The sequence below is a fragment of the Malaclemys terrapin genome, chromosome 16 (assembly GCF_027887155.1).
Source record: "Malaclemys terrapin pileata isolate rMalTer1 chromosome 16, rMalTer1.hap1, whole genome shotgun sequence".
Classification (NCBI taxonomy): Eukaryota; Metazoa; Chordata; order Testudines; family Emydidae; genus Malaclemys; species Malaclemys terrapin.
The window spans coordinates 23640513-23654464 of NC_071520.1; the positions used below are offsets into that span (position 1 = coordinate 23640513).

Below are 13952 nucleotides of genomic sequence, written 5' to 3' on the forward strand. Positions count from 1 at the left end.
GCTTAAAGGTAGCATACTGGGCTACAGGAGATCTGCATTATGTTTTGGACTTTGCTATGGACCTTGGGCAAGTCACATAAGCCATCTGACTCAGGTCCCCATCTCTAAAATGGGGCTAATAATCTACCTCACTAGTGAGTTGTGAGGATAATTAATAGGAGATGCTCAGATACCATCCTCACGTGCACCCCAGGAATCCTATAAATACATAAAATAAATTCACATCAGCGTAGTAGCAATAAGAATCTAGCCCATAATTTGCATTGGGAAATGCACAGGCATGGGGGTTAATCTTAAACCCACTTCCCAAAACTACAAGCATATTTCACACAACTATAGGAGTGTTCTTACTAAAACTGTGGAACGTTGGATGATGTGCACCATTTACAGATCCTTTGTATTTTAGCCCCTGCAAACTATCACTACCATTTTCCCAGTGCCTCAGTATGGAATCAATGGGCTGGACTGGCATATCATACAGAGGACTGTATGAAACATTTGTATCAAAGCTTGAAAATCCACCCCGATGTGGGCAGTGGGTGCCAAAGGAGTAAAACCCCACATGTTATTGGTTGGCCAAAATAGTGCATGCAACTCCCTAGCCCTTCACACCCCACACACACATGGCCCATCACCTTCATTTTTGTGTGATTAAAATAGTAGAGTCGAATTGAAGAATCACATGAGCAATCTGTTTATTTCTATGTTAGAGTTCACAGGTTTCACAATGTCACTCAAGTGCTTCTTTGCTGGAGAGTGAAGTCTTATTTCTGAACTCTGTCCTATAGAAAACGAACAACTTTAAAAAATGGCACATTTAATGATGTAAACTGAGGCTTGAATAACTTAATCGGTATACAAATTACACAGGTATAAAAGTCATCTGTCATTGTCTTCATTTACAGTTTATTTTGTACAGGTTTCATTATGTTATACATCTAAGACTTACCATACTGTATAAATATTTGGGGCATGATGAATATACATATTCAGTGTTGTAGATTCAGTAGTTAGCGTATGCATTTCACTATAGACTATACAGTGTATTTCAATGTAGTGTATACAATATGTATTTCAGAAAAGAGCATATCGTCTATGACTATTTGGTATCCCATTCATGATGCACTCCACCTTGAAATACAGATTGTATCCCATTATATAATATACTGTTTCTACTGAATCATATGGCTGGAAGATTTTCTTCTACATTCCCCACTAAGAATTAAGGAACAGCAGCTGGTACCATTATGAAGCTGTATCATTCTACATCAAGAGGAGTAGGGGGACCTGTTTTCCCAAATTTGTATTTAAATCAGGAAGTGTGCAGAGACAAGCCATATGGAGCTAGTCTATAATGTCCAAATGAAATATAATAGTTCTGCACAGTTGGAAATGAATTCTTTCTTCAGTATTCTCCATGGGCCAGATCTTCAGCTGGTGGAGCTAACCACTCAATGATTTACAGTAGCGGAGAGTCTGACATTTTACAGTTCTAAAGTTGCTAAGAATCATCATATTCAGTGAATCCTCCCTTGTATGGATAGTTGGCAGGGAAAGGGTGGGGGGAGAGAAGGGAGGAAACAAAAACACCCTCTATGCAACATATTGCCTTTTCTTTATGTAGAACAGCATGCATCACAAATGTGAGTTGTTTATTCTGTATGGAGCCATCGGAATTTCCTATCTCTGCAGCTACTGAAGCTTAATAGTTGTGGACATAGCAATCTAATTATTATTAGAGGATTTTGGAGAGACCCAGGTGGGTTGTAGTCATTTGAAGTTTCTTGATGATATATAATCTGCCTCCAAATGTCATTCCTTCCTTTGGTTAATAATTAGCCTTAGAAATATTTATTTGATGTTCTTTCGCTTGATCTGCAAATAATGTTCATTTCACAGGAGTGGTACTTTTTACACTGGTGTAGATCCAGAGTAACTCCGCTGCTTTTAATGGTGTCGCTCTGCATTTACACTGCTGCAACTGAGGGGAAGACTTTGGGCATTCTCATTTTCTCAGTTTTTGTTGTCCTTGTTTTTTTAATTCTTTGGCCTTGTGCATTTTTATTTATTGTCACTTTCTATTTCTGAACTTTCATGTAGCATGTTAGATCTTTTAAAGTTTAACTATAATATATTTTTGTAGTTCCAGAGCATTTTCCATCTTTGCCAGATTCTATGTATTGGTGTGGCAGGCTAAATTCTGGTTCCCATTGTTTTGTTTTTGTTTACTGAGTTTTTGTTAACGACTATAGTTCTTTTACTTCTCTTTTTAACTGTTTGTGTTTTGTAACTGGCGACCAGACTTGATGTCTAGGTGGACTTGCTGTGTGTGACTCCTGCATAGGACAAAGATCAAGGCTCCAAAACCAAACAGATCCTGTACTAGAGAGTGGGTTGGCCTAAGTGAAATTCTTTGTCAGATCAGCTAACAGCCATGCTAGACTATAAATTCCTCTTATATTCTCTGTATTTTTCCACATCATCATTTATTTTATATGTGCACACAATGGAACACCAGCATGGAAATATGTACACTCTACTTTTAGTGATCCTGGTCTCACGGCTACATAACTTTTAATGTGAAACACACAAAAATTACCATTTTGCTCTTTTCAAGTCTTGTTCTTAGAGGAAGACTTTCAGTATAAACAGTGTGGCTTCTGACTCTTGTCTGACATTAAAATACTGGTCCCGAATCAGCAAAGTATTAAAGTCACTTTGGGATCAATGGGACTTAAGAATATGCTTAAGTACTTTGCTGAATATGGATGGACTCTAAGCAGTTTGCTGAACTGAGTGGATAACTACTTACGCGTTAGCCAAATGCAGAAAAATCTGGAGGAGCTGAATTTTATAAAGATTTTCTGGTTTTATTAATCAGGTTCACAATAGCAATCAAGACTTCTCTAGCAATCCTTGCTCAGTTGGAAAAGGAGAGACTGTATGTTAAATATCTTGAGCATTAGTTGACTAAGATATGTGGTACGTCTGAGCTCACACTAAAGTGCCATTATGTTCATTATTTTGGGAGAGTGGGGGGGATGTGAGGCAGTTGCCTTTGGATCAGGTGTCAATTACATTTTCTCATGATGGGCCAATGTACTGTTTTGCTTCTCTTAGACATTTCATGCGAAAAGGTTTCTTTGGTACAATTTTCAACACACTTCAATCGTACTTCAATGTAAAAATGCATATAATGTTTGTGGAATGGAAGCTTTGAATCTCCAGCATTCCTGTCAAATCTGGGAATAGCGATTATATAACTGTGCCCAGTATTTTCTTTTGTTATGGAGCTTGTTGTAAAGGTTTTCTCTGTACCAGACATATGATTAGAGATGGCTTTTAGACAGGGCCTGCGTGCACCAGCCATTGTGGATGGATGTCTATGTACTGCTAAACTGCAGCATCAATATAATCTATATATTTTTAATACAGTGTAATACCAGTTTCAGGTCTTCACTTATTTCCCAGGCAATTTGCTTCCTATTCAGTGCATTTCAATACTACGTTTGCATTTATCGTCAAAACAACATGTGTTGCCCGCAAAGAATTTCCATAAGTGTTGTTTCATTGGAGGAATTTTGCTTTGAAGTGTGTTCTGCTTTGTTTTAAGTTATTTTTCATATTGTCAATGACCAAAATAAACCCAGGGCTGCTGCTTGATTTTTATTTTCCAGGGTTTATTGTTGTGTGTATATACAGTTCCCTGTAAAAAGATACAACTCTTTTCCAGTGTGAGATTTCTAATTTGTTTCTACATTCCAAATATGAAAGATTTGCATGGGAAGGAGAAAGATAATCAGTGATGAAGAGGTATCCTTTCGAGCTGATGCACATGAATAGAAAACCTGAATAACTAAATATACTGTGGAACACTTTGGTACAACCAAAAAAAAAATCTCTAAAGAAAATATTTAATGTTCCCTAAATCAAACCATCTTCATAAACAATACAGATAAGAAATTAACCACCTGTGGGTGTTTGTAGCTGTAAAATATAATGAGACTACTTGGCTGCATTGCTCATAGGCAAATAAAATTGGACAGATTCATTCAGATCTCTTTTAACGTAAACCTAGTCTCAGGCTGTATGCAAGAAATATCCACTGTGCTTTACAAAGGATGATGACTAGAAAAATCAACCAAAAAATCCCTTGTTTTCTGAATCACTGTTTATCATGAGTTGACAAACAGCTGTAGTCTCCGCTGAGTCTGAGCATAATTGTATTAGCATTTAGCTAGTACCAGGCAGTATATGAAAACAGCCATCGTGTGCGACACCTCCAACACCTACATGTAGCTGTTTCAGGGACACATCCTGGTTTATAGTGAAACAGGATTAGCTCAGCCAGCCTCTTGTACCCGCTCGATGATGTGCAGTTATCGTCTTAGAACCTCCAAAAGTTAGACTCCTTTGTAACCTCCTATTGCTGACTGGACTGACTGCTCCACTATCCGTAAAACAGAAGGCATAAAGGTGAATACAAACATAAGAAAGTATTTTACATATTGTCTTGCAGTCTTTCCATATAGTCTCTAAGTTCCTTGGAATCGCCAAGATTCATATCTTGACATACCCATTTAATATTATCGTCACTGTCAAATAGAATTGAATTGGTGTAAGGACCTCCATCCTCTGGCAGTATCGTGGTATAGGAAGTGAACTTGACCCGCTTCCGTTTTGGCCCGGAAGGATTTATAGGTTCACTTTTAACTTCTTTCTCACAAGCATACTCACAAGATCTGAGGATCTGATTATGGAGAGTCTTCTGCGAGCTCCCATTAAGGAGAAAGTTGCTTTCTTCAAACTGCAGCCCTCTGTCAATCATAGTAGTGCACTCCTCTGAGGGGAGCGAAATGTCAACAGGGTTTTCCAAGAGTTCAATCTCGTTTCCAAGCCAGACCCAGTCATGAGAATGGGGGATGTTGCCTTGCTCACTCACAGCAAACCTTTTGTGTCTATACTTCCAAGCAAATGCCACGCAGTTAATTAAGAAGACCAAAATTGCTAGGCAGAAAACACACAGCAGGGCATACATGCCAATCTCCAAATCAGTTAACCCTCTAGAAGTCAACACAAGGTCATTGGGATTATTTTGTCCTGGTACCTCTACTTGGGTAGGAAAACTTGTGAAAGCAGTTGGGTTATTTTGGAGGCCATCCTCATGAGCCTTGTTCTGATCAATGGGAGATTTGGAAGTTGTGCTTTTGTTAGCATTGTCTTCAAGATTAATAAAGGTTCCATGTTTGGCCCATTCTTGCACTGTCCTCTCCTGTTCTGCCGTGTTCTCTATAGCATTGTTCAGATGATGGTTAAACTCTCTATCTAAATCATCAATGTTGTTGGTCCTTCCTTTGTGGTCAGAATCTTTCTGGCCAAATTTCACTTTGACATTTCCTTTACCAACAGCCAGAATGCTCTTTCGCTTCGTCTTCTGGCAAGGTTCACTGATCACCATTTCAATTTTAATCAGGGGTCCTTGCCCATCACCCTCTGCAACTACCAGAGGCCACTTTGACTGAAGGTTTTGCTGGGCAGATACCACCATTTCATCCAGCGAAGTGACCGTGACAGAAAAATCCTTGGAGTCATAAATATCTAAAGGTGTCACAGAGCCATCACTGAACAAAATCCAAGCACTGACTATGGCTTCCTATAAGAGGGAAAGGGGAGAAATAATAGTTTGAAAGTTAAGATACCACGTTTTAGGGTTTTGAGAGCTTACACTTACTTGACGCCAGTGTTATAAATATACTGTGTAGCTTTGTTTATGGGTTTTTTGTTTGTTTGTTTTTACAAAAATGCTTCAATTCAGCTTCTGGTTTTGTGTGCTCTATTCCATTTAGATATTCATGTTATTTGCAGGTTCACTCTAATAAAATGTGCTTGCAAAACCATACCCACAGTTATTTCTGGGTATAAAGTGAGAAGTCACTTTTCAACATCAAAGCCCATTGATGAAAATAATCAGATTTCCAAAATCACGATTTTTAATACATTTAGAAAAATGTCATATAACAAGGGACATTTTGAAAATGCTCCTTGGCCTTAACCTTATGTGTAATGTAATGCACTTGTATAAACTCTAGGTGTGGTGTTCATGCTCAGTCTATTTAAACAGAATGCATTAGGAAACAGATTTGAATGAAATATTTCACATTTTCAATCATCGTCTTTCTAATTCTGCAATGGAATGGGAAAGGTATAGAAATGATTGTCGTTCCTTTTGGACACCACAGAAACACTTACAAAAATATGCTGCTTACATTTTGAGGATAGTTTGCTCAAACTCAATGTTTTTCACAGCAGCATTAATCATGCTACAAACATAATTGCACATGACATACCTCACTATCAAAACGTAACTGCTTTGATTAATAGGGAAAAATCTTACCTGCTTCTGTAGGACAGGATTCCATCACTCTGTCTCACACTGAGTTATATACCCTATTCCTTTTAATAGTTTCACTTTAACTCTTGGTACTACTTACAGAATAAAGTGAGCACAAAGAGGGTGGCTGAATCTCATCCATCTCATCTGAATGAATGGTCCTGATCATGCAAATGCCGTACTACTTAGTCTGTCTAGGGGCTGTAGGGGTTGCACCCATAGAAGGTACTCAAAACCCTCAGAGAAGATTTCAGCCATGCAAATCAGTGAGATGTTCCCATTGAGTTAAGAGCTTCCCTGGGCTATACTGGCCCAAATCAAGGGGGAACAAGGTATAGGGATGGGAATCTTGCCCCTAGCTAAGTAGCCAGGATCCTTCCATAGCACACTGGAGTGCCTTGGGAAGTACACATGCCCACTACAATGACACACTCCTCTTCCCCAATGGGGTGTGGTCCTCTGGAAGGAGGTGTATGGTCAGCCAGCTGCCATGAGCAACATGCATTGCTAGGAATCTTGGACTAGATGCATGGCCAATCTGTTCCACATGTGATATGGATCTTTGGGTGCGAGTAGGCCAGCAATGAGTAAGCTACGAGGGGGAACCGTGTCTTAAGCTGCATGAGATGTCCTACTTTTCAAACAGGCATACGTTATACATGTTGCATAGCTATACAGGAGGCTTTGTCTGGCATCCTAAAAAACACAGTAAACAAACCAATTATAATTATCAATACTATTTTGGACCATACCTGTTTTGGGGTATGAAGAATATCACAAGCAGATGCTGTGGAAACAATAGCTCTCTTATTTCCTTTGCTTATTTGTAAAGACAGAGACAAGCCCGCTACTAGTTGTACGCCTAGGTCTGTGATTGTTACGCGGTCATCTAGCACAATCACTGTCTTCTCAGCCAGGATGGAATCAGAGAGAGGCGACAGCACCTTCAAAAAGCAAGTATGCCTTCTTGTTTTAAACAACAAGTGACTCAATGTTCTAAAACAGAGTAACTAGATTTTCAATTCAGTTCTATGTTTGTTGCATTCATTATAAGGTATAATTGATGTTTCCCAAAACGTTACACCCGTTTGCCATTTAATTACTATATATGCCAAAAATAGTTTTATTAAACATGTCATTGTTTTTAAATTACAGCCTCATCCCTGAGCAGCATGGTGCAGAATGGAGATTAATGAACTAAACTGAATGTATTTGATTTTTTATAAAATATGTAGTTACATTTACAATTTCTGTAAAATCTCCAATTAATATAATTACACTGCTGGCTATTGAATAATACTGATACTGTAATTTGACAGACAAGAAATACAGTCTACTGGCCTCAGAATATAATACCTGTACGAGCTCAGCTGGGCTGATCTCTTTAAAAAGACAGAGGTCCAGGTTGCCAAAGGCATTTAGGTGCTTAAATATGCTATTGGGATTGACAACAGTGCCTAAGTGAATTAGGCACTAAACACCCATTGACTTTCAATGGGAGTTAGTTACCTAACTTGCTTAGGTGCTCTTCTAAATCCCAGTTGATGCATATCTTCACCTGTAGGTGCCTAAATACCTTTGGAAAACTAGTCCAAGGATGTTGATTCCACTGCCTATGAAGTCAATGTGAGTCTTTCTATTCAGTGAGTATTGGTTCATGCCCAAAATGTCACTGTCCTTTTATTTTAGGTCCAAAATATAGACTTTGTATACAAGGATATAATGGGAGATTATGTAAGCAAATGCCGAAAGAAACAGTTCATGATTTTTTAATTAAATATCAATAATTTTAAGTTCCCGCTACCATTTTGTAAACACAAAATGCCACATTTTCAAAGATATTTAAGCATCTACAGCTAAAGATAGCTGTCAGGTGGCATTTTCAAAGAAGTTAAATGCCTAACCTGCTTAGGTGCTTTTGAAAACCCCATTAGCCGCCTATCTGCATCTTTAGGTACATAAATACCTTTGAAAAACTGGCCCAAACTGCATTGTGTTGCTGTAATTGAGAATCAAGCAATGAAAATGACTGGAAACAAAAGTGAAACCTATTCAGACTTCTGTGTTAAATTAATGTTTGCCCCAGACATAACAGCCTTTTATATTATAGCCAGTAATCAACTGCTCTCACCCCAAATTCTCCCCACCTATATAGGTATATTTTGAGCTGTTACCTGAACTGTGGTTATCCCATGTTCACGACCAACTAGCACTCGTCCATCCTGTAATTTAGCAATCTTAGGCTCTTCCACCTTCATGAAATCGGTCACGAGATCCGTGATGTCAAACTGCCACTCAGAGCCCAACATATAGGTCAGCTGGCCTCCAAAATTGGAAGACTCTGCTACAAACTGTGTGAGGACTCGCACCATGGCATGCTGATACTGAAGGGTGCAGCCTCTTCCCTTCCTCTCATCATCCTCTTCATCATCACTGTCACGGGTAGGCCTGTAAATGGATGTGTATTTATTATCCTTAATTCTCAGGATCACATTACAGCCTTCAAAACTTCCACCCGAGTAGCAAGTCAACATATTAGTCTTTTCATTATCATCTCCCAGCCTGGTGAGGGGTGAGAAAATAGATTTTGATGCCTTGGCAAGAAAACTTGAATGACAATTTTGCACAGCTGTTTTATAATGTCCCAGTTAGAAGCCACACTCCGTTATGGCCAGCAGAGAATCGTCGTCAGATTTTTGGATGCTTTTCCAAATTGAACCTCCCTGACCCTTTAAGGCATTTGCATCATTGCTGAAGATTGAGTGGGTCTAGAACCTGTTTTACTTTTTAATCAGATGCTCAAATCCTCAAGGTGACTAAGAAAAGCACCCTGAAAAGTTTGACAGTAGGAGCTACGGTACCACACCACCCCCCTGTGCATGCTGATGGTTGCAGATTGGCCTTGGGGGAAGTGGAGGCTACATCTGCATAACCGGGGTGGCAGCTGCCACTTCTTAAGCATGACCCGTTCTGTAGCATCTGCATGGTGGTATCTTTGCTCATGTACTGCGAAGGTACAATACATTCAGGGACCCCCGCTTAGATCATGCTCCTCCTTTAGCCACCTCTCCAGCTCACAGAGCCATGTGCATTTAAAACATATGACATTACTATTTAATCTTAAATATAACCCTGTTCCTGTGGGTAACTGGACAGGTATAATTCAATGCAACGCCATGCAGGAGTTCAGATAAACAGAACCCAACGCTTCCATAGGTAATCAGCATATCAATTAATACATAACATCATATGATGTGCAAATAACAGACTGAGGCTCCTGGCTGGCTGTGCCATCACTCACAGCTATGCTCAATAGTACCATTAGAGACACCTGCTTTATAATTTTCTAATTATCTCCCCACATACTGTAATAATTGCAGCTATGCAGTTAAAGGTTCCTATAGGCTTTCTACAAAGTATCACAATGACTTGTACACTAATACTGCTGTTCATACACAGAGCAACATTTTCCATGCTTTAAACACTGTTTTTTCATTGATTCACTTTACACCCTAGGACAAGCACACAGATTCTCTAATTGAACCATTGTTGTTGTCTTGAAAGTCAGCTATTAAGCACTGGGTGGTCACACTTTCTCTCATTATGCCCTCCTGCTGTGGAATTCGTTGCCTAGAAATATTTGATTTCACTCCTTTTTTGTAACCATTTCTAAAGCTGGGATGGGGAAGAATCCTCTTATTTTTCATGGGGCTTGGGGAAGTATTTTCATGTTTGTTCTGTTCTTTTATCTCTTTGAAATACACAAGTTATGAAAAAGCTATTATAAAACCCAATTGTTGTTGTAAGTGGTCTTACAACAAAGTTAGCAGCCAATAAGTTGAAAAAGGCTCTAAAAAATCCACATCCTTCAACGTGCTAGAACGGGGAAAATCCTGGTGTTCTGTAAATTAGTGTACTGATGTATACAGCAACGTGTCCAGAGTGTACATCATTGAATAGTGTTTGCAGTGTTGTTGTAGCCAGGTTGGTCCCAGGTTATTAGAGAGAAAAGGCGGGTGAGGTAATATCTTGGTAACATCAGGCTGGAAGAAGCACTCCATGTAGAATCTTCACAGAAAGGAAAAGTCTGCAGGGATGCTTGAATTTTTTCACATTATGAGCTACATCTCCATTAGAAAGATTGGTGTCTCATAGACACCTCTCCTCCCGTGTGATCCTGCAAACGAGCTCCACTCCTACTGACAAATTAATAACACATCCATGTGGGTAATGCAGCCACTGTTCACATAAGATTAACTTTCTCAGAGAAGTTTCATAGAATCATAGAAATGTAGGACTGGAAGGGACCTCGATAGGTTACCTAGTTCAATCCGCTGCAGTGAGGCAGGATTGAGTATTATCTAGACCATCCCTGACAGGTGTTTGTCTAACCTGCTCTAAAAAACCTCCAATGACAGAGATTCCACAACCTCCCTAGGTAATATGTTCGAGTGCTCAACTACCTTTACAGTTAGGAAGTTTTTTTCCTAATGTGTAATCTAAATCTCCTTTGCTGCAATTTAAAGCCATTACTTCTTGTCCCGTCCTCGGTGATTAAGGAGATTAATTTATCACCCTCCTCTTGATAAGCCTGTCTCGTTCACCAGCACAAGTTGCGCCACTAAAAGATATTACCTCACACCCCCCCCCCCTTGTCTGCCTAATATCATTGAATACATTTCTCTAATATCATTGAAAAGTTACTTCACTGAAACCAATGGCATTTACACTCAGGAAGAATGTGGCACATTATATTTTAACAAAGGGATATTGAAGAATGACTTAGAGCAGGACCATGCAAAAAGCAGTACAAATCCTATGCACAGAAATTTATTTCACGCCAGCAGAAATAAACAAATATCCAAGGCAGATTTTCAAAATTGCTCTAAGCCCACAGTGGGGGCCAGCTATTCCCAGTCAGGCACCAACATAAATGAGCAGATTTTCAGAACTCTCAGCGCCCACTTCAGAACTCTCATCTTAAAGAGCTCTTTGGAAAATCTGACCAGTTATTTCGATTCCTGGACAGGAGCTGTTGGTTGCTGAGCTCTTCTGAAAATCTACCCCCTTCGGGAAGCTGCGGCCAGCACATCCGCCGCCCCCATTGGCCCGGGACGGCGAACCGTGGCCAGTGGGGACCGCGATCGGCCGAACCTGCCGCGTCAGCAGGTAAATAAACTGTCCCAGCCCGCTAGGGTGCTTACCTTGGCGAGCCGCGTGCCAAACGTTGCCGACCCCTGGTCTAGGAATTTTTTTTTTTTAAATAATCTGACCCCATAAAATGAGACACAATGTAACCCAGATCTGAATCCGCCATGATTGGATTTTGCAAGATCAAAACCTGACTGAGGTTTTGCAAAACCCAAATCTGGCCTGTTTCTCATTTAGAGAAGAGAGGAAACAAGCAATCTTTTACTTATCTGATGCAATTAATATCTAATATCTCAAACTTTTATTTTATTTAGAGGCTTTTCTGTTCCAGAACCATGAGTCCTTGCCTCTGCCATCACAAAATGAAATCTGGCCTCCATCAGCTGATGCGTCCCAGTCAAGCAAAACAAATGTGATGGGAGCAGAGCTAAACTGCCCCTAGCCAGTTCAGGGCTTTGGAGGCTGTAAAATACTATAAAAGAACTTGTCCCCTTACCCATTCATTGAGCTGGGCAGATATAACTAAGAAAGGGATGAACTTTCAAAGAGTTCTCATTCTTAGACCAACCCTTTCTAGTTAGGACAGATGGACTCCGTCCTGTTGGTTCTCATTGAACATCCCAGCTCTGTCTTTGTTGCCATATTCAGATTTGTTCTATCAATACTAAGCAATGGGCCCGAACCAAAGAGCCAAAATCTGATAACCCCAAACTTTGGGAAAATTTTAACCCAGATCAGAGGTGTGACAGCAGCACGTGTCACTTTGATCCGGCTAACTCCAATAACAACAGCAATGAAGCCACAGCAGCACCCCACCCCCGGACCCTGGGTATGTTCTTGAGCCGCTAGCCCATGCTGTCTCAGCTTCACTGCTATTGTTATTCAAGCTAGCCAGATCAAAACTACATGTGCTGCTGTCACACCTCTGATTGCCATATGGACGTCCCCTTCAATTCAATTTTAAAATGGGTGCTTATAGATTTGTGTTTTCCTTATTATTGTCACATACGAAATGTCTGACTCAGTCCGACCCACCTGTGTGTTGTCGCTATTAAAGTTTAATCTGCTGATTGAACCTGCAGATGACTAGAATTGTTCACAGGGAAAATATATTCAGTTTCCATTCAAAATGGGTAGGGTGGGGATGGGGGAATCAGTCAGCTCCATTCTGCTCCACAGAAATGTGAGCTGGGGGAGACAGATTGGACAGTTTTGTGCAGATGACAGGGAAGTTGCATGCCATGCTCCCTCTGTTACCTGCGGTCTATGGAAGCCACTCCAACACCATGAGGTCAGCCCTGCAACAAGTCAGAAGAGTTTATGTCCTTGGCCACAGGAGGTGAAGCCAACGAGAAGCTGCTACCTGCAACATGCTGCTTTCTAGAGCTCACAGGTATCCCCCTGGGAGATAATGCTACCCCAACAAGCACTAGTATCTGCAGAGCAGAGTGACTCCCCCAGGAGCTGTACTACCAGTAAGTAGAGATCACTCCAATTATTGCTCTCACTGCAGACTCCAGACCTCTCCAGGCATGGAATCACCAGGGTTCATCTTCCTGGGAAGGGTTTTGTAATATAGCCCACTGTTGTTGTCATCTGAATATTTCTACATACAAGTCCACATTTCTTAGTACCTTAAAACTTTTCCGTTGCACAAACATGTAGAATGTTAGAAAAGTTTTGAGAGTACGTTAGATCTTAGAATGTCTGAGGCTAAGCACACGCCCCGTAATGTTGGTGCAAAGACAGAAAGTGATGTGCCGGCAGTTTCAGAATATGCTTTGCAAATTTCCATTGCCAGGTGCCAATTCAAGTTGTCCTTCTTTAATTCAAGGATGTTTTTAAACGAATTATATCCATTTCCACTTCAAAGCCACAACTACCTGACTCAGTTAATAAGACAGAGCTTTTCAGTACTTTGCCTTCTCGGACCCAACAAAGTGTTTGAAATCCATTACATTACATGGTCCTTAACGTCTTGTTAGTGATCTTAGTAGGCCTAAAATCCTTCCTTGAACTTCCTTGAGCTCATTTTAAGATGTGTCCTCTTAAATGCAAGCTACTGCTTCATATTGCCTTTTTATTCTGGTTACCTCTAAGGTTAGTGAGCCTTGTGCTTTGAATACCTTTCAGAATTCTGCTTATCCATATTTCTTGCTCCTTTACAAATGTATTCAGAAGATTTTTGCTTGTCTGGACTGCACCAAGGTTGCCAGAATTCCATTTCATTTACATTTCAGACAGATAAAATCCTTGCTAGAGGGTAGAGTTAAAACAACCCTGTTATAATGGTGCCTGCTAGCAATGATATAATCAGTGATCTGTCTGCTTTTCTATTATAGAGCTGTTCTACAAGTGGTTTAAGCTTGTTCATTTTAATTTTAATTTGAAACTAGGCATGCAGGTTCTC

At 40.1% G+C, this 13952-nt stretch overlaps 1 protein-coding gene across 2 annotated transcripts in view; it reads right to left on the reverse strand.

The window, feature by feature from the left end:
• Positions 1–670: 670 nt before the first annotated feature.
• Positions 671–13952, reverse strand: part of LOC128824953 (transmembrane protein 132B-like) — a 367758-nt gene continuing 354476 nt past the window's right edge. For both annotated transcript variants that reach the window (XM_054006929.1, XM_054006928.1), the window contains 3 exons: positions 8566–8839; positions 7144–7335; positions 671–5653 (listed from right to left, as the gene is read on the reverse strand). In XM_054006929.1, the coding sequence (XP_053862904.1) occupies positions 4502–5653; positions 7144–7335; positions 8566–8839 (1618 nt within the window). In that variant the 3' untranslated portion in view covers positions 671–4501. The remainder of the gene's footprint in view (positions 5654–7143; positions 7336–8565; positions 8840–13952) is intronic.